Below are 26749 nucleotides of genomic sequence, written 5' to 3'. Positions count from 1 at the left end.
AATACCTTAACTGAACCTGAATCGGGAAACCTGATTCAATCTTGAACATGATGACATCAGATATGCCTTAACAAATAACTAATATACGGTTTACCTAATCCATTCCTGACTAAAATATTATCAGGATAAATTTTTAAAAAATTTTATATATTTTTTCCTGTTTAGGATAACATCAGGCATACCCTATCAAATAACTAATAGACACAACTATATCGTTTTGTACATCACGCAGATCTACTGGGCAGTGACTGGAAAAAAAATTATTTCATTTTTTTTTTCAAACAAGCAAATAGGATATGTTTTCATACTTTTTTAAGAAAAAAACCAAAAAAAAACTTTTGGAAAACATTCTATGACATGTACAAAAAGACGAATAGTGAATTCAACTTGTGAATAAAGGGTTAGGTGGGTAAATAGATATATAGATATATTATGGACAATGCGGGATATTGTGGGAGCTTGTATGCAAACGCTCCCACGCTCTTTGTGTATATTATTTACACATTCTGAATTTTGATTTCGAGAAAATTCTTTTCAACTACATGATAATATGTGTAATACTTGTACTTTTTTTGTGATAGTAAGGGCTATATTTAGTTGTTAATTAAGCTGGTAGGAATTATCCCTCGAATCGAACTGGGATCGACCTACTATATTTTAATAAAGAAATATATAAAATTATTGAAAATCGTTTTTTTTTTTCAACTTTTCTATGAAGTTTATTTGTAAAAATAATTTATATTTTCCATCAAATTATGTCAAAATTTTAATTTAATTTTATAAACTTAAAAATTAATCATTTTACTGTTTTCATTTTTTTACAATTACACTGAGTAATTTAATACTTTTTGTAGCAGTTCAATTTATAAAGTCATGTGATCGCTTTAGAAAACCGATTTTGGTCAAAGTCTAATTCATCTGCTTCAGTACACTAGTATTGAATGAACAACACTACAGCCCGTGTAGGAATCGCCAAGCATGGAAACATGGCCATACACTGGCCGATAAACGGCAGCCCTTGATTGGTAGCCAAGCAAGGGCCATTAATGGGATATACTTGGCAAACGATCGGTCCATTATTGTGTTGCCAAGATTGGCAGTCTTGTCTTGGCCAACGTCTGGCCATTAATTGGCTGGCCATTCAATGGCTGCCATTCATCGGCCAATTCATGGTAAACGCATTGCTGGCCATTTAATGGCTGCCGTTCATTGGCCGATCCTTGGCAAATTCATGGCTGGCCATTTAATGGGTACCATTCATCGGCCAATTCATGGCTGGCCATTTAATGGCTACCGTTCATCGGCCAATTCATGGCAAATTCATGGCTGGCCATTTAATGGCTGCCATTTATCGGCCAATTCATGGCAAATTCATGGCTGGCCATTTAATGGCTACTGTTCATCGGCCAATTCATGGCGAATTCATGGCTGGCCATTTAATGGCTACTGTTCATCGGCCAATTCATGGCAAATTCATGGCTGGCCATTTAATGGCTACCGTTCATCGGCCAATTCATGGCAAATTCATGGCTGGCCATTAAATGGCTACCAACCATCAGCTAATTTTTGACAAAAAAAAAACAAGACAATAGAAAAAAAAAAATCAACAATGGAGCATTAAAATTAAATGAATAAATAAATATGTTTGTATTTGAATAATCATCTTCAGAAAAGTCTACCAAGTCTACGAGTGAACTTAATTACTACAAGAGAACAAAAAACTTCCGAAATATATATATCGCGCTCGTGGCTCAGTTAGTTAAAGCATAGGTTTGGTGTAGGTTTAGGTTTTCGGTCGAGAGTTCGCGCCCGGCGAGAGGCAGGAAAAAAAAAACATTTATTATAAAAAAAAACTCGAAAGAGAAAAGTTGGACTCGATAATCTATATATGCAATTGAAAAAAAAAATATTTTTTTTATTTTTATTTATAAAAAAATTGATTTCGCAAGTAATGGGCCAATCTTGGCAAATGTTAATGGGCCAATCTTGGCAAATTTTAATGGGCCAATCTTGACAAATGTTATTAAGCCAATCTTGGCAAATTTTAATGGGCCAATCTTGGCAAATGTTAATGGGCCAATAATGGCAGCCAATATTAGAATGGTGTAACGCGCCAGGCCCGGCGTATTAGTGGCCCATTAATGGCAAAATTTCGCCATGCATCGGCCGTTGCATGGCCGTGTTGTAGTCTCCTACACGGGAGCTGACATAAACGATAGAGTATAGGGTTCTGACCTATTCGCCATGGCATCTGGTGGCGCATAGTGAACTATTTCCAAATGATTGAAATCACATTGAAAATTTTATATGGTATAGTTTGTTAACCATAGCATACTATAGTAAAATCGTTTGGAATGCGCCATATTGCTTCACAGATATAAGCTTTTACACAATAAATGTGTGCGTGACCGGTCAAACCCCGCCCATAGGTCAGATCCCTATAGCAAGAGATCTCTACGAGCTGTTCACTGATCAGGATACATAGCCCAGGTAGGAAGTGACGACGGGCACAAGCCTGGGACAAGCCTGATTACCCGGCTCTCGGGCCTGTGTCAGGCCTGTGACACAAGCCTGTGTCAAGTCTGGAATGTTCACGATGTATTTACTGGTGTCGGACTAGTGTATCAGGCTTGGCACAGGCTTGTGTTCCCAGGCTTGACACCGGCTTGCAAAAAAAATTATAAAAAAATATAAATAAACAATTATTATTAATTTATTAATTTGACATTATTATTTTTTACGCGATACAATTTGAATTAACGATGATTATATGAACGAAAATAAACGGCGTAACGGGGGATCGATCCTAGGTCTCTCACGTGGAACTCCAATGCTCTATCAAGTCGACCACGGGGGATTCATGAAAGAGTCAGTCAAAATTTTTTATATGAATGAATTTATTCGAGAGTCAATACACAGTCCTTGTAAAAGCCTGGCACGATAGTCAAAACCTAATAATTTTTATTTAAAATGTCTATTTACAATTTATAGATCTAATTAATTAATTTTTTTTTTTTAATTGAATATATGCACAAGTCAAGTCCCGTGTGAGGCTTGGTAAAACGGGCTTGACACGAGGCTCGTGTGAGGCCGGGGAAAACAAAAAAAACAGGCTTGACACCGGCTTGGACGATTGAGGCCTGTGTGAGGCCGGTTGAAAACAACGGGGACAGTCTTGTGTCAAGCCTGTGTTAACGAGGCTCGTGTGAGGCCGGGGAAAACAAAAAACACAGGCTTGACACCGGCTTGAATTATTGAGGCCTGTGTGAGGCCGGTTAAAGACAACGGGGACAGTCTTGTGTCAAGCCTGTGTTAACGAGGCTCGTGTGAGGCCGGGGAAAACAAAAAACACAGGCTTGACACCGGCTTGAATTATTGAGGCCTGTGTGAGGCCGGTTAAAGACAACGGGGACAGTCTTGTGTCAAGCCTGTGTTAACGAGGCTCGTGTGAGGCCGGGGAAAACAATGGGCACAAGCTTGTGTCAAGCCTGTGCTCCCCAGGCTCGATACACGACCCTCGCACAAGCCTGGCACAGTTGTTCAAGCCCGAGAACTCCTACCTGGGAAGACTGAGCCATTAAAATATATGTTATATAAATTATTTAAGGACTTTTTAACAAATGATGATTACAAGTAAGAAAACTGGATTTACGCACCTTCAATATGTATAGAATGTGCTGTCAAATTTTCATGAAATGAGTCAGTAATTTCACAGCGGTAAACGACAAAAAATTATATATATGTATATAATAATTAACGAAGTTATATTTGACTTATTAAAATATCATCAAGATACCTAGAGATTCTGATTCTCAACAATTTTAACTACATCCAGAAAAAAGTTATTAAATATTTAAAAGCTTTAAAATCTAGAACCATGGTTGCATAAAAAACAAGAAAAATAAATTTAAAAAAAGCATCATCAATTGAAAAGTAATAAATTTCTTCGATCTTTAAATTTTTTAAAAGTTTATAAAATGACGTTGAGTTTGTTACACAAAATTAACAGGAGCAGAGACCACATAGGGTCTATTCAACATTAATCCCCCTCTACTCGTACTTTTACTTGATGGGGAAAAAAATGTATGTATATATGTTTCAACGGCAGAGCACCTGCAAAACAATTTCTCACGCATTATTATGCATGCATGTCCGCTTGAAACACCTGTAGCACATGGCATTAGGGGTCTCGCCAATACATATATATATATATATATATATGTACATACATACCCCTTTACATTTTAATTTTTAAATTTCTCACAGTTATTTATATGTCACTATTGTTTTGTTTGATTTTTTTTATTCATTTATTTATTTATTGCTTAATCATAATTATCAATCTGAAGAAAAAAATTTTTTTTTTTTTTTTAACTGACGATTTCAACGACCAATGAATTGGCGAAACTGGTCGAAAGAATAAAGAATATTACTGCCGAGCAATACACCGAGGTCGTCTTGCGTTTAAACAGTTTGTGTCTTGTTTGGTGACGTCACTGTGTCACGGCTGGCTGGGCACTAGTCACGCCATTAGCATCAACAGTCAACACGACCATAGAAAAAGATACATGAATCAACATGTAGTCATTTTTTTAAATTTATTTATTTTAAATAAAATAATTTTTGATGAGGAAAAAAAAAGTTTATCCTCAATTTTGAAACTTTAAATTTATTATCATATGTGTATATGAGTAATTTGATATTATTAAAACTTTAATGATAAATTTAATTGAAATATTATTTTGTTATCTTATAAAAAAAATGAGTGATTCTTGTGTGATTAATCTATTATTCCACCATAATGAAATAAATGATAAATAGAATAACTATGGATGCAGGTTGGACTGAGATAAAACGCGGGTGGAGTTTAGATTGTCCAATGGACGATGATCAATTTCCTCCACATGACTTTAACTAATTCCCCTTCTCCGATAAAATACATAAGCGCCCCCCTGTAGAGGCCCCTTGTTCTCCAATGCAAGATCGAGATTTGCGGTCCCGCCTGCGCGATCTCACATCACGCCGGCGCGATACAACAACACCTACGCACTTTGGCTTTTTATTTTTTTGTTATATGTATATGTATATACTCAATACAACAAATAATGTTGATAAACTGCAGCAAGTGATATATAACAACAATACCGTTGACTATACAGTATTTTCAATTTTTGTCTAACACGCAGATTTACTGCACATTTTAGTTTTTAGTGAGTGTTTCAAACTTAATACTTATGTATTAAACTGCAAAATAATATCTTTGTCAATGTCCAGGCAAAAGATAAATAGGGTCATAAAAGTATATTAACTTATATAGAACCGAGCTTCATGATGAGGGTCAGAAAATTCAATCAATTCATCCTCAGACGCTGGTATACATCTAGAAAATATATCAAACTTTGTTATATCTGAGGACAATATGCTTATTGACTCAATCAATATTCAATACAATATACATATATCTACAACATATGTACAGCAGCAGAGAAACTTATATAGAGCAAGAATTCATACCAGCATAATACTGTAGTTAGTATACAATGCATGAATTACCAACATCTTCAATACGAACATGAACAATAAACATCTTGAAATTTAACAAAAGGATTCTTTTTGTTAAATTTCAACATGATTCGTTCATGGTTTAAAGTTTTTACCATATTGACATTTATATCAATGTACAGATGAAAAAAATTTATTTTATTTCAACAATAAGATAATTTTTTTGATAAAGAATAAAATTTAATTGTCCTAATAAATAATAATACAAAGATTTTCTATAATTTGACACAAATATAAAAATCATTGAATTTAAATACTACTCATATTTGTGACTGTATAAATATAAATGAAAAAATGAAATTTATTTGTTGATTCTTGGGAATAGAAAGTGTGATAAGAATAGTGTAAAGAAACAGTGAAAGACGATGGGCGTGTAACGTTATATATACTGATTTGCCCTAAGGCAAGAGGGAGCCACCATTTGGGCCTATAACTCAATTGTATGATTCGTTTCAGATTATGTCTGAAGTATCATATAATTTTTCTATTGGATTGTAATTTTGTATTGCCAACAAATTATGATGTATGCACCTGTTAAATCCTATTTCTTCAAATAAATAATGATATCGTATTATCGTTGCTTCAATATAGATTTTTCATAAATTCAAGTGTATTAAATTAAGTTTAATTTTTGATTGATTCCAGATCTGGATTACGAAATAACTCGAATCTGCAAAGACCTGAACTTGATATATGCAACGTGACATATATACTTTATTTGGTTTGCATATATAATAAGTTTCAGTAAACTATACCTGAACTTGTTAGTTTCGAATAAAGTTCGACTGCTCCACTGATACATACAGGCAAACTACCTATTTTTTCTTTTCAATGAACTAGATATCGAAGGATTCATAAATTTATTTACTTATATTTCTTAATCAATCTGTATTTGTTATTACAGACAGTAGTTATGTTTGAACTTTGAATGCTTGATCAAGGTATTTGATGGGCAGGGGACTCGTAGAGATCTCTCTCTTGCTGGGGATCATGTCTACCACTGATTGAAATGACCATGGACTTGCATGTTGACTTGATGCTGTTCGTATAAACACAAGGCAGACCAACTTTAGTTGATGCATATATATCTATGTGGCTATGTATATACACACAAAATTCATAGATATTATCAAACACGCTTTAGCCAGGATAATTTTTCAAAAATTATTACATCACTTTAAAAATTAAACTCTATACAGATTGCTGATTTGCTTTTTTTCTTCATTTTACAAGTGCCAATACAGCAGCATGAACACACTGCAGAACCTGATAGCTTATAAAACCTGTTTTTCATTCGAGAGAGTAACACAACGCATCATCAAAGCACCACACAACGTTTATACACGCCAAGTTGATGTTAATTTATTTTTTGATTTAATTTGATATATGTTGTTTTTGCTTACAATATGTATAAGCTATAAATTTTATAAAAAAATTTTTATTTTTATTAGTTTAAGTGGGTTATATTGTTGATAGTAATACAAAAAAAAAACAATAAATGTATCATGTTTATATATATTGATAAGAAATACTCTCGATCCCACGATCGTATGTTATATATGGAGTAGTATTCATTTTTTTAAACCGGATATCGAAACGACGCAAGAGTGAATTATAAAGGATCTGTACGTCCGGAACAATTCTGATATATTTATACTGTATATAGTAGGCAATGAGACTAAAAATATATGTGAAATAATTTTTCTCAATATTTATTTTGCTTTCTATAGATAAATATAAACATAAAAGTTAAGACTTAACAAAGATTCAAACCTTTTTTTTTTAGATAATGATATTCTTTGTTCTCCATCTTTTTTGAGTAATAATTTATAGAAGATAATGACGAATTAATAGTTATGTATTATAATTGCATATAAACATGCACTGAGTAAAATTTTTCCATGATTGAAAAAAAAATCTTTAAAAGATTTTTAAAATTCAAAATACAATCATATTTTTGACAAAGATATTATTTTTTTTGAATTTTAGAATAACTAATAAGGTTTTTTTATTAATTTTTTTTAAAATAATGCTCTATAATTTTTTATGATAATGCTCTATAATTTTTTATGATTAAATTTTAATTGAGCTTCAGGTAAACTGAAAGATTCTTGAAAATAACAAAAATTTTATAAATGAATATCGTAAACTTTCAAAAACGAGTTTTTTTTTTTTTTGTTTTTTTGTACTTTAATTTTTGCAATATGAATTTGAATAATTTGAATGCTAACTCAAAGACTCAGAAATTTTCAAATTTCCTTATGAATGAAGAAATTTTTTTTTCAGTCATGAACAATATTTTTCTCAAGTTCCCTGGTAGAAAAATTCCGACTTATTGGCCCGACTTTACATGTATAAGCAATTAAGCATATATATGTATATGCTTGTACAGGTTAAGTCGGGCAGCGCTCACAAATTTCTACCAGGGTTATAACAAGATTTTTGAAATTTGATAAAGCATCAAGCTGCAATAAAACAATTTACAAATAATACAATTTATATATATATTTATATTAGTTACCGGAAATGCATAACTGCATTGAGAAAGCGTTTTCTATCGTGAATCAAGCAGTGCGTATATTATGTTGTGTATATATGTATTAACTATAAGAGTTGAGATAAATAAAAAGAAAAAAAAAAAAAATATGAGAGGTTGAGGAGAGAATTTTCAAGCAGATGTTGGCACACAGAAAGAACGAATTCAGCAAAAGGAAGCTGAAGAAAACGAAGGAAAAAAAAATGAGTAAATAAATAAGAATAAAAAATAAAAATAAAAGCAAAGAATATATACAGAAGAGCGGTGAAGTGAGCACTACTCGACTTGAAAATAAATCTCGATCGCGTGGCTGTCATCTCTTTTTCTCTCTGATCCTTGGATCCAATGCATTTCTGACCCCCTATCCTCCTCTTACCCCCCACTACGTGGAAAAGATCCACGCGGACGCAAATACCGCTTACTTTTTTGGTTCTCAAAGCCGGTTGAACAGGTGCGCTATTAAACGATGTAACCTCACCACCAACATCAGACCCCCTTTCCCTCTCCTTCACCGCCAGTATCATTATCATCATCATCATCATCTTTTTCTTTATAACCACTGGAAACAGCTCGATATGTATGCATGTTCATCGATATTTTAATCTTTGTCGCAGAAAAACTAAAAATATATCAGATTTATATCATAAAATAAAATATTGCTGTTTTGCAAATGTTTATTGCAATACAATAAATTGAATAGACTATATTTAAATTTAAAACATGTAACGTACATGTACACATAGTTTTGCATAGTATATTACACTATATAATATTTCATTGAATAAATTTCTACTTTAAATAAATAAAAAAAAAAAACATTCTATTATATTTTAGTTTATTTGTATATATAATAATTTTTCTAGATTATATTGAAATTGAAATAAACAGCTTTATAACAAATTTGATATTGTGAGCTTTTTTTTAAATAAATTTATAAATTAATGACTTGTACGAAAGATGATGTGTTTTTCACAATACTTGGTAAGTTAACACGAGATCTATATTCAGCCACTACTTTCTGGATGACCTTACACTCATCCTCTTTGAAAACCTGTTCGACTTCCCCTCAGATATACACAACACATAAATGCATCCACCTGAGTTTATGTATCTACTGCCGCACCCGGCTTTAAGAATCTGATGGCGTTTGCAAAATATCATATTCTTCTTGATGCACTTGCACACTTGGACGACTGGCTTGCGGCTGAATCAATTATGTATTTTGTTGCTTCATTTGAGCTCAAGAATATAATATCTAATAAACGACACCATATTCCTATAAATTATTTATCAGTGAAAATCATGGAATTATTGTAAAGTAACACCGATTGGTTATGGAAGAAATTATATATATAATTTTATTTAAAAAATTCATGAGTCAATTTCCAGCTATTTAAACATTTATGTGTATTTTTTGTCAATACAAGAAAAACTTAATCACTGAATCAGTCTGAAGACTGAACAATTTTTATATTCGCATTCGATAACTTTTAGTATATTATTAATAAAGTTGTGGAATATATTAGCTTGCGCTCATTGACAGTCATATTTTTTGTAATCATTTACCTATGTGTTGTCATTGTTTAACACCAATCACTGTGTTGAATTTTTTTATACTTTCAAACAACCTCACTAAATACTATATGTATATACTAAGTAAATTTCGCAACGCTTTCAGAGATATCTAAGTGAAATAAGCGATAATGTACCGCAGAAAATATAATAGGCCTGGTAATAGACAGACGTGTAATAATATATATATAAACTTATATTTTCTTTTTTATTGCTGTTTTATATCATTATTTATAAATTGAAATATTGAATAAACGAGAATATTGCTTATAAAGAGCTTAATGACAATGAAAAAGACTCTTTAAATTCATTTATATATATCAAACGGATGTCAGCTATAAGATATTAGACCAGCTCTTCGCATGAAATCCCTTTATACATGTATATTGGAATATAAAATGAGATAAATAAAGACAAAAAATCTTTTGCACTTGTTGAGGATATAGATGTATGGTCAACATCAAGACTATTGAATTGTGTTGCGCAATTGCGAAAGTCAAAGAGTATGAATGGTGAAAGGGAAATGACGTTTACCCGGGATACAATTCTCATGCCAAAAAAAAAAAAAGAAACAAAAAACGAATAAATAAAAAAGTAGCCAAGAAACTGTTTACATGAGAGCACGATTTTTAATGAAGAAAAATAATCTCGAAAAAAACGATGAAAAACTCGTTCAAGAGGAAGAAAAATGTCATATAAATTTGTAAATGTATTTGTCAATTTACACTCTGAAGTTATTGAGAATCAAAATTATTTTGATTATTCATATGATGAATAATTTTCAAAAAACACAAGCTATGTTTCTCATAGGAGGTGCAGTACAAAAAAATTACTGAACAAATAAGAACAAAACGACTATAAAAAAAAAAAAAACCTACTTGATAATTTTGAATATTTAATTTTGAAATAATATTAATGTTAGGATGAATAAATATATTAAAGCCTATATACTAGCTGTTAACATATCACGATTTGTTATTTTCACTGTCAATAAAAAATTCATTTTTCAATTAATGCTTCAATGATAATCTTTGAACAAGTTTTCATGTCACTTACTTTTTAATATAGAAACAGCTATATTTAGTTTTAAAACTTTGTTGCACAAATATATTTTTTTTTATACATTGATGATAAATTAATTAAGCCATCCACGCTTTTTCAAATTTTAAATCAGTCAGTATATGATAAAGTATAGATAAATCCACTATCTTGATGGAATTTTTATTCGAAAATTTTATTTTTTTCTTATTTATTTATTTATAAAAACAAAAAACAAAATTGAGCAATTTTTGCGTGTGATTACGTACGAAATGAGCATAGCAATGGAGGAAAAAAAAATAGAAGATAATCGTTAAGCCTGATTAAAGTATCCTCTTGACCATGAAACGAGGTAAGGCAACAAGTTTTATAAGTATATATATAGGTACATATTCTATATAGAATGCAGCAGCAAAATGGTAGCTAGAAAGAAAAAAGAGAGAGAGAGAAAGCGAGTGTGCAGAGTTGAATGAAACTCGGCGAGATCTGGAGCAGCACGTGGTGGTAGATATCCTCACTCACTTGTTCGTTTTTTTTCCTTCACCTTTCGTTTATGTATTATCAGAAGCTGCGGATACCAATATAACGATGGTAGCAGTCACGTAGGCATACGGCCATCAGGTCTGCAATTTTCCGTATCATAAAATTGAGTAAAAGAAAAAAACAGTATGGAATGAAAATAAAAATAATAAAAAACAAAAACAATTCACGACAATGCTTTGAGTGGTTACCTCTGGCTATTGAAAATTAAAACGTAATTATGGTACATATACATTATACATATATATATATATAGATGTTCCATACAGTAGCCTCAGGAAAAGCAATAGCTATTGCCATGGTGAATTTTGCACCATGCAATCATCTTGAAAATCCGACCTTTTGATACTCGCAACACAAATTATTATTCTCTCTTAATATTCTTCTTCTTTTTTTATGTTCAACATATATTATAAAAAAAAAGCGCGATCAAGTTTGATTAATAATTATTGAACAAGATCAAGAACTTCACGATTAAATAATATCAAAATAATATAATCCAGCACATTATAATTCTGAAAATTCTATATTTTATATATATTGAACTTATATTCATTTATTTTTTTTCTTCTATAAATATCAAACTGGATTTGAAAAACAGCTTCTGGTTTCGAAATAATTAATCTCAATTATTATAAGTGAACATAAAAGATCATGAAAAAAAAAATATATGTTATTTCAAGATAATTTTTTTTAAATCATTATTATAATTTGTTAAAGCAAATAAGTATAAAATTTACAGAAAAATTAAGATAGTTCATTCATCATTTGCACTCAGTTTTTCTTACTAATTTTTTTTATCAACAATAAACAATTTTTTATATTGAAAACATTCTTATAAAAGTTGTTAAGTTTCAACAGTTACTATCTAGGAAATATATTGATTACTGAAATACACAAAGATTTTTTTTTTTTTTTTTGGCATTCATTGTTAGTAAAAATTACGAGAAGTATTTTCAAATTGACAAAAGAATTCAACGTATACGGCCATATCAAAAATATAATTTCATTATTGTATTAGAAAAAAATTCAAGTAAATGTTTAAACATAAAATTGAGAAAATCATTAAAATTAAAAAAAATAATATTGAACACAAGAAGCAAGAAATTATTGCGATGCTAATATACATAGAGGGGATGATTTCAATGCTTCTACATATATATACGTAATTTAAAAGTTGATCGCTTCGAGGTACGTATACCAATACATGTATACAGATGCATTCATAAATTATAATACTAAGGAGAATCTGGTGTGGCTAGTTTTTTTCATTTCATTTATATATAGTATATCTAAGTGAAGTATAGGATGAATAAACCCAGTAAATTGTTGGAAGGAAAACAGGTGTAGAGATATCAATTTTACCACATAAATACTGTATACATATGTATGTATATGTCCCATTATATCTTGGATATCTGGTATTTTGCCTCATACAATATATATGTATACACATATCGATTGAAGATGTGATCGTTTTGTAAGTAATATCATAGCCGCAACAACTCGTTGTCGTTAACAACTACTATATATTTTTATCACATCAACTTATTTTGAAAACAAAGAGTCAATTAAAGGTTAATGTTTATAGCTACTGTGACTCTTGATTGTGCAGATGGTCGTGATTTTCAACCTTTTTGTCATCTCAATAACATATATATACATTACCATTTTTTTAAGTACAACTTTTTTATTTATAATTGACAACTTTATCGAAATAAAACTCTCTCTATATATATATATATAGGTACTTTTTAAAAATTTATTTTATATATATTTTTTTATAGTTTATTTTTTTAGAATGGTTGACGTGTAATCTTCAAAAAAAAAGAAAGGAGGAGAACAACTATAGATAAGTTTTAGTTAAAACTCTAACTTTTTTTTCTAAATATGAGATTTAAAAGAAAATTTGGCTATATATTTTTGTAAATAAAAAAACCAAGGTTATATTATTTGTTAGATATAGTATATATATACACTTAATGACAGAGATGATAAAGATAGGTTCCACATCAACTGATGAAAGCGGAACTTTGAAGGCGTTGTAGATGGGCCAAATAAAAGTAGAGGCGCCATGTCTACAATACAATCAATCACACTATATGATGATCAACCCACAATGCCGAAACACATTATTCCGACCACCGTGTTATTAATACCTGCTTTAATAGCATCTAATTCTTTTTTTTTTCCATCGGCACAAAAAACCATGTCATCATGTTTTAGGTAAATACCCCCCTTTGAACACACACAATTGTATAACTGGATTTTTCCGGATATTTAAAAAAGATTATGTGTAAACTCCGAAAAAAAAAAAAAAAAAAAAAAGAAAAAAAAATAGAATCGATGTGTGGGAACTGACTATACGTTTTCATTTTTTTTTTAAATTATAAAAGCATAATACCGATTACGATTATTTTCGGTTGATATACTGGAGCAAGTTATTGGCAAAAAACGATGGAGAAAAAAAAAAAAAAAAAAACTAACTCTGTTGTAATGAAGCCTAATAGCGGCATACCAAAGACGAGCATAAATATTGGACTCTTTGAATTGCCCAGATGCTATATATCTATACAAGAATATAATAAATATAGTGTAAAATCGTTTACATAGAAAAAAATATAAAGAAAAAGAATAAGCATTAAATTTTTCTAGATAATCATCCGAGTGATATTCTGCACTTGATGCATATATATATATACGAGTGAAGTTGAGGAGGCATTATGTGTTATAAAAAAACGGGTAATATAGCCTGAAGCTGCAGGTTCAATGAAGAACATGGAGATGATACTTTGAGCTTTATATATCTACCACGAGGGCGTGATTACCAGTCATGAAATAATGTATTTTACTAGTCAAAGTAATGTTCAAATAACTTTATGATTTTAAGTTTTGTCGATATACCAATTTTATTTTATTTTTTTTAATTTATAAAATAAAAATGGAAGTATTTAAAGTAAAGTGTCATTCTATTCATCTTTATAATAAAAAATAAATATAATAATAATTATTGAATTATTATATAATTGTTAATAATCAACGTATTTAAAGTTATATGATTGAAAAATTTTAAATAATTATATTATTTCAAAAAATTAATAATGTATGTATTTTTAAGAATGACAATGATTTGAATTTTTTTACATGAATTATTCATCAATTGATTGATATAAAAAAAAATGTTTTCGTTATTAAAACTATATGTTATATATGAAACAAAATGGATCCATTATCGATAATGATTCTATGATGGTATTTTTTATATTTATATTTAGTTGATTTCTTCCTAGATGACAAAATAATTGTGACGAATTATTTTGTGACGGTCTTTTTCAAATCCACCCAGTTAACTTTGTTTATATAGTAACTAAAACTATATAGCAATACAAAAAAAATGAATGTCCTGTGTGGTCTTTCTTATAGTTTATTTGCTGACCAAATGAAAAAAAAAAAAAAAAAAGGTATGACCGTCATTCACATCAGTCGTTACGTATATACAAAAAGAGACTAATCAGAGCTTTTTCGGCAGAATGACTCAATGGATATATGAAACAACTAAAAGTATATAATTTATTGCATTATATTTACTATAATTATAATATGCAATATTTTTAATGCGAAATATACATTATAATTATTCGGAGAAAAATTATTAACCTGTTAATTTTTTAAAAATTTATTTAAACTTTTTGAACTGAAATATGAAAAGAGAATAAAAAATAATTAAAATAAATATATATTAAACGCCAAGAATTCAGTGAGTTGTAGAAACCAAATACTGTGCTACTTTAACCGAACCGATTCTCTGCCACAAATTTTTTTGCAGCGATTTCATTCGATAAATATCTTTTCATGTAGCAATTGATTAAATTATCGATAATGTTATATATATATATATGTATGTATATAACAACGGTGTGACATATTAAATTAATTGAGAAAAAAAAAAGAGAAAAAAACAATTTAATTTAAACGGCGGATGTAAAAGGTCGCAAAATATCAGCAAACAAGACGTCCGTACAACAATGTTGGATGGCTTCCGGTGTGGATGTGACGTAACTTGTATCAGCCACTGTACCCAAGACTTATAAGATGGCAAAGAGGGTGGACATAGTGAACAGGTACATATAACAAAAGTGGGGAAATAAGGTAGGTTTACCATGTAGAAAGTTGAGGTGGGAGAGTTTGTAAAATACATGATGGAACAATAATGCGTTCCCACGATCTCATGAATGAACTCGCGTGGCCAAACCTGGTGTATAGGGCAAAGCAAGATGTCTGAGGAGAAAAAGAGAGGTTGAAACGAGTCCAAGAATATCAGTTTTTTTTTTTTTTTTTTTTTTTTGAACGGGACAGAACAAGATAGACCCTCAAGACATTGACGTGGTGTTATTTCTTCATTATATAAAATTTTCTCCTTAAAAATATAATTATTTTTATTAACTCAAATACATGATGCAATCAACAACCTGCTGTCTTTTTGGTATTACATTAATATAATTTGTGTTTATAATATTTTTTGTCAAGCCTTTTTTTCCATCAAAATCAAGATGTAATTAAGATTAACCCGGAAAAAATATTGTGTGTGAATATGAAGCAAACAAAGAAGACTTTGCCATCGATTCAGTAAAATAAAAAAATAATTAAAACTGGTAATATATACAATCAGGATTTATTATTTTTTATTTTTCTTTGTAGAACCGGTTTTATTTGACTAACAAATTGTCGTTGAGGTTGTTATATTTCTATGGATATTCGGTGCAGAGAAAGATATTGACGATATGCGACATACAAAAAAGCCTACCGGCATAAGTACTTTTTATGAATGAACTAGCTTCGAAAGTCACGTGGCACCGTCTTGTGACGTCACATAACCTGTTGCTGCGACCTGTGGTAATCTTCTATTCCTTTTTCACCCACCCTCAGCGCCGCAATCCGTAGATAATCGATTAAACTAAATAAACTACAGACAAATGATATAATGCTCATCAAAAAAATTCTAAAATCTAATACGATCCAAAAATGATTTTCTTTCTTTAAAAACAATTAAAAAATGTCGATAATGTAGATTAAAAATATACAAGTAATTTTTTTCTTAACATTTACAAATTCGTAAATAAATAATAAAAAAATAAATATAAATTGGCGCATTACAACACAATTTTCATGAATGAAACAAAAACCTGGAATTATAATTGAATATATAAATATATTTTTTCGTTTACACAACTTAAATAGAAAGTTGTAAATGCATTGAGGTCAATGTAGCAAATTTAATATAATCTTATATTACAATTTTTTATATTCTTTAATTTTCTTTGTTCAATTATAATTCAAACTTTATTCTGTAAAGTTGATAATTAAAAACTAAGAAATCCTCTTTACCGACGTGACAAATCGCTTTTTCATTTTCTTAACGCCGTCTATCGACAATTGGCTGAAGTTTGTTGAAAAAAAAACTACATCAAACTCATGATAGATGGCAATAAAAGCATTTTAAATCGGTCAAATGAATATATATACAATTACGAAACTTATTTCTAGACATTGATTGATCAATTTAAATAATATTCAAAAATGGCATTTCTATCAGTAAAAAAAAAAAATATAAATTCAGTTATAAAAAAAAAAAAATGATAAAATTTTAAATTTTCATGGTCATTGACAAAACATGTGGGCCTTGTTTGACTCACAATGTTTGTCTCCCTTTCAACAGTCTGATAATACAATTAAACAAAACAAAAAAACCAAAAGTCCTCGAAAGTTTTATTTGCGATTGTAAAAAGTGTTGACTGAGGTACTCTGTAAACTTTAAAAGAGAATTCAATCTTTTTAATATATTTATATTTATTATGAGAAATCTTAGTCGTTTACTATATAGGTCTGGGATTTGGAGATGATGCTCCTGATGGCATCATGATATATTTTTCGACCACGCCACGCACAGCTGTGGTTACATATTCCATGCAATGTGCTGACCACCTTGTATATATGCTCTTCACTTAACTTTTTCTTTTTTTTTTTTTCTTCTCATTTTTTAAAATCGACAGTTTCACACGATGATGAGAAGGCCCCTTGACCATACGCACATACTCGAGAGGGCTTCCAATCAACCGTTTAAAATTACTCTCTGACCATTTTTCACACGATCTCAAAATAAATTAAAAAATATATAATAAAATTTTAATAATGTATATATAATGTGGGATTGCAACCAGTATGTGTTAATTCACTGAAATCTCTAATAATCACTTCTTCGAAGTATATGAATCTGATTATGATTACTCAGAATTTAATTTAATTAAAAAATTCAATAATAAAACAAATAATCATTATTGCTTGAAGAGCTATTTGTTTGAGATGGTTTGTTTACACTTGAGATTATTATCTATAGTTTTTTAATAATAAAAAAAAATTAATAAAACTGAAAAAAAAAAAAAAAAAAAACCGAGTACCAAAAATTGTTGAAGGTAAAAATAAAATAATATCATTTTTAAGAGCTATATGTGCGCATTTTGTGCGCGTGATATATGAAACTTGTAGAGTGAGAAAAACGATCAAAGTGATATATGCTATGTGAGGAATAAAACAAACGTAAGCCAATGAAATTATAAATAAAATATGCACAAGTGTTTTTTTATGTTTTTTTTTTTATATAGAAAAAAAAAGAAAAGGAAAAAAGTGAATAAAATAAATATTATATTTTGTCAGGTAAAGTTTTAAACATGATGAAAACCCTTGGTTAATCTAGGCACGTAAGAGGACAGTGAGTCGTGTCCCCTTACCTCTTCATCCGGTGTGTACTATATGCTCGGTTGCGTTGAATAAATCGGTGCGTACATCATATCATACGTTTATGCCCTTTCAACTCGCCAGTCAAATGACACACACACATTGACACTAGGGCTATTTGCTACTCACATGGAAATGAGGAAGAAAAAAAAAAAAAAAAATAGACAGAGTAAATGGCTTCCCAGAATGACAAAACATCTACATTTTTTTTCTTTTTTTTCGGGTTTGTGCAGACAAACTATTTTTGATTTATATATTATATACCTCTTTTATTTTTCAAGATTTTTTTTTTTTTTATTTAACGACAAGGGCGTGATCTGGCTACGGATATAACACGGATGAATGATAAATTCAAATTTTATAAATTATTTACTGAATTAACAGAGAATAACAATGATTAGGTGTCAATTTCTTTGTTTTTTTTGTAGAGTTGAAAATCAAAAAAAAAAAAAAAAAAATCAAGTGATTTGTTTGCCAAAGGAAATAAAAAGACATTTGTTTTGATGTCAGTGTATTCTTGAGCTGAGACAATAGATAGAATAATCATAAAAAATTCAACAATTGCATAAAACATTTTGATCTGAGTTTTTCTATATCGATTTGTCCGATCGTGCATAACAATAAACAGAATATCTTTTTATGAATAATTCAATCAGTTAATATAAAACTGTTGATATATAAAGTAAAAGTGTGTATACCAGAAATTTTGTATAAACTTTAAATATTGTTTTAAAATTTATTTATTTATTTTTTCAAAGTTTAAAATAATTCTTATTTATTTTTTGTAAAAGAAAAAAAAAAAAGGAAAATTTAAGCTCTAAACATAAACTTTTATTGAAATTGGAAAATAAAAAAAAAGGAGTATTATATATTTTCAAAAAGTTGTAAAGATAAGATTATTTATTTATTTATTTATTTATTTTTCACCGGATGTTTTTTTTTTTGTTTAACATTATTTGGATCTATATACTACCTATAACGGAAAATTGAAGAGGCAAAAAAAAAACTTGAATTTAAAAAAAATTATAGGACGTGAGAAAAAAAAAATGTTGATAAAATTAAGAGAAAAGAGAAGAAGGTGGAGGGATGCATTGATATTAACACGAAACATAAGCCAAAACACCAGTGGCACAGACACACCGGATGCAACTTCTGGTCATGCCTTCAGGCACAAGGTTGGGCCACATATTATATATATATTTATAAATTTTATTTTATTTTTGAATTTTGATTCTTTAAATAAAACCTTCTATTTAATCAAAATTACAAAAAAAAAAAAAAAAACTATACTATTGTGTGTGATAAAGGCTTTATAAAATTTTGCATATAGAAAAAATTGAAATGATTATTTGAATAGTGAACAAGTGTGTGGACAACATATAATATTTAGTTGAAGGGAAGACGGAGGCGTATGTATTAGTGGGGGAATACTTAATGAGGATGCTGCTGATTATCCAATTTGTAATATTCTAGCTGTATATTTTCATTGCGTTAACAATATCGGGCTACTACAACACTCTACAACCATCAACTTGTTTTCTTTGTTGATTTCATATGTCATTTAAAAATCTGATATGTTCTTATAGAATATTATCTCCAAACTATACATGTATACTATAATTTTTAAATTTTTAAAATACAAATTATCTATAAGTTAATTTGTAACTCATGATATAAAACTAAAAATTATATTTTAAAAATATAAAAAAGCTTAGTTTGCTTGTTATCGCCTTGCTATATATATATATATAATATCATATCACAAATTCCTACACTAAAAAAAAAAAAAAAAATTCTGGTCAATGTCACGCTACATTTATGTAGAGTCAAAATGACTATGTTTTAATACATTAAAAAGTTGTTTTTATGGCTACAGTATAGTCATAGATATAATAATGGTAAAATATAAATTATTAATTGATTTTTTGAAGTAAAAAATTTGCACCTTTTGACCAAAAATTTCTCAACATTGTATATAAGATCAATATGCAGTAAGTGTATATCAATCATTATTTTTGAGCATTTTAGAAAAAATTATTATTATCAAATTATTAATTTTTGGCTTTTTAAGTTGATTTGGTAAAAATTTGACTTTTAATCTTTAATCTTCCAACTACAAATTGGCTATATAAAGTTGTACAAATTTAGAATTTTTTATAAAAATCATGACTTCTTTTTTTTACGAGTATAAGTCACACGTCAGGTTCAAGAAGCCCCAGAAGATACTCTATATTTGCATTGTATTGACCAAATATATGTGACTGGAGCAGACTTACTTTGAATCAAAACTCAGTTAAACTTTTACGTCAAAAGTCAAAACACAATAGCAAGAATCATGATACGTATATGGTATAACTATTTGAGTGTACTATACTTTTATTACCCATACTTTGTACCGTGACATTGACCAGAAAGTCAATAAGTATACATACACCAAAAAAAAAAAACTTCATAGCTTGAAAAAATAAAAAATATAATATAACTTACCTAGCGAACTGTCTGGATCCGACAAATCTGACAACGATGGTACTTTTCTCATTGATGTAAATCTTGCTGGCAATGTTGGTACCAAACACTCTTCTTCAGCATCAGATGCTAATTCTTGTTTCATGTATTTAGCCATCATCATCATAACACCACCACCACTGAGACTAGTACATCCCAAAACTCCATTCTGTCCACGTGCATCTCGCTATGAAAAAAAAATACAAATAAATATAATATATTATTATCAACAAAGAAATTATTTTAATTCATTTGTAGAATTTTTAAAATAATTACGAAAAACAACAAATTAATAACAACAAAATAATTATATTATCTTTGAATTGTGATCCAAAGTCTGTATTTTCTTATTAATTATAATCATTTTTGAAAAAAAAAAAAAAAAACAAGAATGATGGCAAGTGGCTGGCATGAATGAGTGAAGCTGCCTGCAGTGTATCTAGACACAAGAGGGGAGAATTTGTAAAAGTCTTGCAACTGGTCGAGTGTAAAAAAAAAATATTTCAACCGTTGCTGCAACCATCAACGACAAATAAAAGAGATAAAAAAAGAAAAGGAAGACGAAGGGCAAAAGAGGGATTTCGTGGAAAAAAGAAGGACTAGTGAATCGAATGAGAGTGCAGACGAGTACTGAAAAAAGACAGAATTATTGTAAAAAAAAAATTGACAGAAACGCACAACGAGTAGTAGCAACTTTCAACCGCTTGACCTTCATGTGCGCAACACTGAATGAAACACTTTGCTGAGACATATATACACACAGACACATACTTTTTAATATATTATATTTGTGACACAATAAACGTATGCCAATGTTAACTATCAAATGATACCGAAATCATTTAATTTCAAAGAAAATTTGCTCAACTAAAAATTAAAAAATTTAAACTGTCGATTTGTATTTCATGTCAAATATATCGGCTCCGTGAAGTTGGCGCACAACTTCAACGTAGAAACTTCATATAGGGCTTAAAAGAAAGCTCTTAATTTGTAGTATTTTAGATAAAATTAATTTCAGTAAAAATAAGGGTTGGGTTAAAACCAATTTTCTTCAAAAATTCGACTAAGGACGTTGTATATAGGTCAAAAATCTTTGTCAGAATTTGTAGTAATTTGTAGTGAAAAAATTAGAATTTGTAGTTCAATGGTTTTCCCGGAAAAATAATTTATTTATTAAGGTATTTATAAAACAAGTTTATTTTTCGTGAAAATTATCAAACTATAAATTATAATTTTTTCACTACAAATTGCAGTAAGTCTTTCTGCATTAAAAAAATATTACAATTTTCATTTTGGACAATAAACAAAAAAGTTATGCATTTGTTTATTAATATATCAGATAATAATTATTAATTAACCTTTTTATTTATTATTTAAAATAAAAAAAAAAATGTCTATTCAATGCAAGGAAACCTGCTGCAATTTGTAGTAAAAAAATTAAAATTTGTAGTCTCATAGTTTTCAAGAAAAATAAACTTGTTTATAAATACCTTAATAAACAAATTAATTTTCCGGGAAAACTATTGAACTACAAATCTAATTCTCATATTTAGAAAGCCTTATTTCCAACTGACATTATAGAATAATATTATATTGATAATAGTTATATTTATTAAACATTTTGAGTAAAAAAATAAAAAACCTATCTTCCGGGGAAAATTTTTTTCCGAAAGATAGATTCAACTACAAATTTTAATTTTTTCACTACAAATTGTAGCTGGGCTCCCTGCATTAAAAAAATATTACAATTTTCATTTTTGACAATAAACAAAAAAGTTATGCAATTTTTTATTATTATATCAAATTTTAAATGTTAATTAACTTTTTTAATTATTGTTCAAAATCAAAATAAAAATGTCTATTCAATGCAAAAAGACCTGCTGTAATTTGTAGTGAAAAAATTGAAATTTGTAGTTGAATCTATCGTTCGGAAAAAAATTTTCCCCGGAAGATAGGTTTTTTATTTTATTTTTTTTTTACTCCAAAATGTTTTAATAAATACAACTTTTTTTATTATCAATATAATATTATTCTATAATGTCAGTTAGGTGCAGGAAGGCTTCTAGAAAATTGTAGTGAAAAAATTATAATTTGTAGTTTAATAGTTTTCCCGGAAAATTGATTTGTTTATTAAGGTATTTATAAACAAGTTTTTTTTCCAAAAAAGTATCAAACTACAAATTCTAATTTTTTTACTACAAATTGCAGTAAGTCTTTCTGCATTAAAAAAATATTACAATTTTTATTTTGGACAAAAAACAAAAAAGTTATGCAATTTTTTATTATTATATTAAATTTTAAATGTTAATTAACTTTTTTAATTATTGTTCAAAATCAAAATAAAAATGTCTATTCAATGCAAAAAGACCTGCTGCAATTTGTAGTGAGAAAATTATAATTTGTAGTTGAACTATCTTTCGGAAAAAATTTTCCCCGGAAGATAAGTTTTTTATTTTATTTTTTTTTTTACTCCAAAATGTTTAAATAAATATAACTATTTTTATTATCAATATAATATTATTCTATAATGTCAGTTAGGTGCAGGAAGGCTTCTAGAAAATTATAGTGAAAAAATTATAATTTGTAGTTTAATAGTTTTCCCGGAAAATTAATTTGTTTATTAAGGTATTTATAAACAAGTTTATTTTTCTTGAAAACTATGAGACTACAAATTTTAATTTTTTCACTACAAATTGCAGCAAGTCTCCTTGCATTAAGTAGACATTTTTATTTTGATTATATGATTAATAAATAAAAAAGTTAATTAACATTTAAAATTTGATATATTAATAAACAAATGCATAACTTTTTTGTTTATTGTCCAAAATGAAAATTGTAAAATTTTTTTAATGCAGAAAGACTTACTGCAATTTGTAGTGAAAAAATTATAATTTGTAGTTTGATAATTTTCACGCTAATTTTCTATTAATAAACTCGTTTTATAAATACCCTAATAAATAAATTATTTTTCCGGGAAAACTATTGAACTACAAATTCTAATTTTTTCACTACAAATTACTACAAATTCTGACAAAGATTTTCGACCTATATACAACGTCCTTAGTCGATTTTTTGAAGAAAATTGCTTTTAACCCTTTTTTTAACCCTTTATTTTTGAACTACAAATTCTAATTTTATTACTACAAAATACTACAAATTCAGACCTTTCTTTTGTGCCCTATATGAAGTTTCTACGATGAAGTTGCGCGCCAACTTCACGGAGCCATAAATATCTGATTATATCTGATTAATTTCATGTTTTTTTTTTTATAATCAGCTCCAAAATTTTCTGAATTATTTTAAATAGTATAACTCCAAATAAAGCTAATTTAAAAATACAAAAAACATTTAGGGTTCAGAAAATACAATTTCTCAGTGACCCAGATGGGGTAAATTTGTTTTAGCACCAAAAAAAAAACTTTTAAATCATTAGAAAATAGTTTTTTAATTCAATAGATACAGAAGAAATATACAAAAACAATCTTAACAAAATTATTTTACCTTGATCTTTTTTTTTTTTTATCGTGAAAATAAATTTTTTTTAATAATCTTATTTAAGATTTGAGACTAGACATATATATGTCAAAAGATTATTTTAAATAATTTTTTTTTTTTTTGGCAAAAATCCCAGATAGTCACTTATAAGTAGGAAATTATAAAAAAAACAATTAGAGCTCGATAAAAATAAAATCATGAATTTAATTAGCAAGGGTTGCGGGAAATGACTGCCATTTTTCTTTATATACGTTCAGTGCATGTATATAAACAACGGTATGTACATACATGGGGTTTTCTATACCAAAATGACGAGTAATTTTTATCGTCTATCGAAATGAGATATATTTGTACAGAAATTTTTAACGATCCCCTCTTTAGATGGATAGAAATTTTCCATTAAAAATACTTGGAAGACAATATTTTTAAAATTATAATTTTCTTTTTCAACAGTAGGGTGTATTCTGAAGCTTTTCTGAGTCATAAATATATAAGAATAATATACATATTTATAAATTGTATTTGATGTTATTTTATTTTTAATATTTACCTTTTTAAATAAAATTATCAAAAATTATAAAAAAAGGTCAAAGTATTGTAGAATAACGTCAAAAAATTTCACATTAATTTTAGAATTTTATCAAATTCAAATTAGTTTTAGTAAAATGCTATATATTTAAGTTTATCAAATTATCAAATACTTTAAATACTATTCATTTAATTTTAAATATTTTTTAGTTATAAAGTTCATTGCTCTACACTAAGAGAATTTTTTATAAATATGTATATAGAATAATATATTTATGTAATTATTTATTAAATTTATTTTTAAACGATTGAAAACAAAACACGCTCAGTTTTTTTTCTTCTTTTTTTTTTTTAGTATAAATTAAACCACTCAAGTATCAGGTATTACGAGTTTTTATATACTATATATAAGAGCCCTAACGTTGGGTTCATTTGAATGTCAGTATGGACGATTATATGATCACTCGGTCTACTGCTGTAAGCAGTTAGGAAAATTTTTATGGGAGGGTTGAAAAGCCAAATGAAAAAAAAAATAGTCTTAAAAAAAAAAACATAATTTTAAAATACGTTCAGATACAAGCGTTGAACCTTGAAGACGTAATTTTTATTACTTTATATTATTTTTAAGAGCACAAAGCAGTTAAGTTAAGTAAAAAACAAAAAATAATTATATGAGTTATTTCAACAGTTACCGTCCGTTTTGAAATAAAATGCCACATATATATATATATATATAAAATTAATTTTTTTTTGTCTATTTTTCAAATATATATTTTTAAGGAGGTCAAAAAACTTGGTTATTCATAAACTATATTTAAATGTACGATTTTTTATCGTTGTTTTTATTTTTTTTTATTTTGTGATAAATAAAATATAAAAATAAAAAAAGTTAATAAATCGCTTGAAATTATATATATTGACTTAAAAGCTATTCATGATAAAGATGATGATGATGATGATAATTATTTTTTTTTTATGATTATTATTATTTTTATCATTATTAATAAAATAATTTTTTTTAGTATTGAGGGAGGTTTGTGTAGTGCAAAGCTTGAGTCAAACTTAAAATCTATTTTTGAATGTAACTATTAATAACTGAAGAACGAATGTGCATTTAAAGCAGCAGTTTTAAACCAAATAAAATAATCAATTCAAGAAATAATTGAAGCAGAAAAAAAAATATTATTTCTTTTATTTTTTTTTATCCAAAAAATTGTGAGTAACACACAAAAAAAAACAAGTAAAGAAAGGGATTTGAAAATAAAGACGGATGTTGTGTGTTGCGTTGAATAAACAGGGTTGTTAAAACGTGACGATTTCCGCAAGATAATAACTAATATATTTAGTTATATATAAAGGACAAAATGATCGTTATTAAAGTCGTTAAAAATTTGTCATTAAATAAAAAAAAAATTGTTCGATTTAAAAATAATATTTATGTCATTTACAAAATTTTGTTTATTTTTTTTAATCGTAATCTCAGTAGGTCACCAAAAAACTTGACACATTTAATTTTATTTTTAACTATTATTTCGACAATAAAATAATTTATTGGTATCTTAATATTACACACAAACATAAAAAAAAATTTATTGATAAGACTGGCTGTGAACAAAACTTGAATTTAAATGAGTTTATCAGTTTATTGTATCAAAATAAAAAAATAAATCTATATTTTGCTAATTAAAAATAAACTAAAAATATTTTAAAGAAAAAAAAAGACATTGTTCGTGCAAACCAAGTCAACTAATAACTATAAAACGTATACATAAAAATAATATTACCCTGAGCTTGATTTATTCATTTTTTTACTTTAAACAAATCAGAACAATAATATAAAAAAAATTAAGTTATCGCATGAGAATAGTAACACATGGGGTATGAAAAATAAATAAAACAAACTGCAAAATTATGTGATGAATCGTCGAATGACAAAAATATATATATATATATATCATCGTAATAAAATCGCTACTAAGTAAAAGGTTTAAGCATTGCATATAATCAAACCATTTATGGAACAGTGATTCTGTATTTTGTATACAATTTTCTATAGATGTATGATGTCTCACATAAATGTGTTCAATTACACGCCTAGATCGTAACCAACACCTGCATATGTATGCACATTTTGTTTATATTTCTCTTTGATTATATCATTATTTCAATCTTGTTTTAATA

At 28.0% G+C, this 26749-nt stretch overlaps 1 protein-coding gene across 1 annotated transcript in view; it reads right to left on the bottom strand.

The window, feature by feature from the left end:
- LOC122857496 (ETS-like protein pointed) overlaps nucleotides 1–26749 on the bottom strand; it is a 71689-nt gene that overhangs the window by 37454 nt on the left and 7486 nt on the right. The window contains exon 3 of the mRNA XM_044159693.1: nucleotides 20528–20732. Within this exon, the coding sequence (XP_044015628.1) occupies nucleotides 20528–20732 (205 nt within the window). The remainder of the gene's footprint in view (nucleotides 1–20527; nucleotides 20733–26749) is intronic.

This window comes from Aphidius gifuensis, linkage group LG5, assembly GCF_014905175.1.
Source record: "Aphidius gifuensis isolate YNYX2018 linkage group LG5, ASM1490517v1, whole genome shotgun sequence".
Taxonomy (NCBI): domain Eukaryota; kingdom Metazoa; phylum Arthropoda; class Insecta; order Hymenoptera; family Braconidae; genus Aphidius; species Aphidius gifuensis.
Note: the sequence above shows the minus strand (reverse complement) of the source record. Positions and strands in the feature narration are given on the sequence as shown.